We start from the raw sequence: 2426 nt of genomic DNA, 5'->3' as shown, positions 1-2426 counted from the left end.
TTATAGTTATATATGTTTGCATGTGAGAAATGGACCCCTCTTTTCTCCATCTTTGTTAAAGGTTCTAAAATCCAAACATGTTCCCAAACGAATACAAGCTTCGGATGCCACATGTTTCAAATCCATATCCATCCTTAACTACAACATAACATACTCATCTTTTTCTCTTATTATCAAATTATGTAATGTAATTAGTTGAACCAATTAAATGACTAAAATAATAAGCATGCTAATATACCATTAATTAATATATTATATTACATTACAATCATATTAAATACATGTTCTACTGACTCTTCCTCCTCTTTATTTCAATGATGCTGATTGTACAATAAACAAATAATTAACTAAAAACTTTTCACAACAATGCAATCCACCCCACCGTCGACAACAATATTGTGCTAATGATTCTGATATTAAATCTTCCCTGCAAAACAAATAGTAGTTAACACCATCATGCTTCAATTTTTAAATAATTTAATAACTAACACGAAAACATGTATAGTGTGACATTTAGTCGTTAACAAACGTACCGCAGACGCAATTGGCATATACCCATCGACGCCTGGAGTCTGCGGCGGGAACATTAACGGTGGCGAAAACGTTCCAGAGCTATTATGACCGCCCGAACTACCTCCACCCGAACTACCTCCAAACCCTAGGTCATAAGCCGGAGTACCATCCGGCTTAAACAAACCATAATTCCTTTCGGAGGTCGGTCCGGGCTTCAAATTCTCATTAAACAGCGCGAAAACGAATATATTCAAATCATAATTCGGCATCGCAGGCGTTCCGTTATTCCGTTTCACAATCTTCAACAGATTTCCATTATACTTCTTCGCATTCTCCTTCAACGCACCGATCTCATCACCGTCTCCTTTCGACGGCCATCCGGTTTCCGATATCTGAATCGGCAGCTCCTTGTGCCCTAATTTGTCAAGCGCTGCGTGTACGGCGTCAATCTGAGCGAATAACATGTTGTCGTAGTGGAAAGTGTTGCCGGAATCGATGATTCCGGCGTTAGGTTGAAACAGAACGTAGTCCAACGACACGTCGTTGGAGTTCCGCTCGTAGGCGAAGAACGGATAGGCGTTAATCAGAAACGGCGAGCATGTTTTGGCAAGGAAATCGAGAATCTGAGGCATGTTGCCGTTGAGATCTGAGCGGAAGGCACCGGCGGACGGCGGATATGAGGTTTCAAGCACGGCGAGTGAATGCGAGGTGGTGACGGTTACTTGTTTGTCTAGTTTGAAGTTGATTAAGGCAGTGTGGATGCTCTGCATCGCCGGAAGTAAGCATCCGGCGAGTGAGGTGTCGTTAGACGTCAGGACCTCGTTGCCGATGGCGATGGAGGTGATTTTGGTAGCAGGGAGGTAGGGTTTGACGTTGCATTGGATCCAGGTGGTGGCAGCGGATAGGTCTTGGAGGCTGGACAAGTACTCGTTGCCGATTCCGACGGTGAACTCGATGCCGGAGTTGGCGAAGGATTTGAGGATGGTGGGGTTGGCGTCGTAGAGTTTGACTTTGGTGGCGCCGATGGATTTGACTAAGGAGACTGCTTTGTCTGGTGAAGGGAGGTTGTTGGCGATTTGACCGTAGTTCACTCCGATTGACGAGGTCGCCGGAAAGAGGAGGAGCACGGCGGCGATGTGGAGGAGGTGGTGGTGGTAGTGGTGATGAGTGTCCATGTGGTGGTGAGTTGAAGATAAGCTTTAGTGACACCGACTGAAGAAAGTGATCCAAGCACTGGTATGGATTTTCCAGCCTTGCTTTTACCATTTTCTTTTATAATAATAATAATAATAATAATAATATTATTATTATTATTTTCCACTTAAACCTCAATTACTTAAAAAACATGGACACTTGATTATTTGATTATTTGAATAATTGAATATGCTATATGAAAGTGTTGTAGTCCGTTGTGTCTGTAAATTGGTCGATTTGAAAGTGATTATAATAACGGTTATGATTCTCAATTCAACTCTTAAATACATAATGATTTTATGAATATAATCTATATTTATACCACTTTTTTATAAGGTGTTATAATCATATCACTCTCACAAATACATTGATTATTTATTTATTTATTAGATTATATAATATAAAATTAGTAAAGATATTTTCAATGAAAGAATCTAAAATTAAAAATTAAGTATATCACAAAATTTAAAATTTAAAATTCCATCATGATTTTGTGACCTATTTCCATCAAATTATGCCCCATTAGGGTTAACTTATTCAGCAAGAAAATATAGAAAGATTCACATGGACGCCCTTTAGTCCTTTACAATCAAATTCCTTTTGTCATTTTCTTTGCTAATTTAAAACAAGATATTATGGTAATAAAATTATCGGTATGGCGTAAATTGCGTTTTACCTTGACTCCATTCGTTAGCATAATATGTTTCTAAGGCATTGTG

General features: G+C 39.3%; 1 protein-coding gene across 1 annotated transcript; it reads right to left on the bottom strand.

Annotated features, from left to right (window-relative positions):
- Positions 1-226: 226 nt before the first annotated feature.
- On the bottom strand, positions 227-1756 carry LOC143594008 (glucan endo-1,3-beta-glucosidase 11-like). Its single transcript, XM_077073442.1, has 2 exons — positions 534-1756; positions 227-427 (listed from the first exon to the last, which is right to left on the bottom strand). The coding sequence occupies exons 1-2, from the start codon at positions 1686-1688 to the stop codon at positions 359-361; spliced, it is 1224 nt and encodes a 407-aa protein (XP_076929557.1). The 5' UTR covers positions 1689-1756; the 3' UTR covers positions 227-358.
- Between the last annotated feature and the right edge of the window lie 670 nt (positions 1757-2426).

Source organism: Bidens hawaiensis, unplaced genomic scaffold, assembly GCF_021521415.1.
Source record: "Bidens hawaiensis isolate Kalapana, Puna unplaced genomic scaffold, B.hawaiensis_p1.1 tig00042996_1, whole genome shotgun sequence".
Classification (NCBI taxonomy): domain Eukaryota; kingdom Viridiplantae; phylum Streptophyta; class Magnoliopsida; order Asterales; family Asteraceae; genus Bidens; species Bidens hawaiensis.
This window is presented reverse-complemented; position numbering and strand designations above follow the sequence as displayed.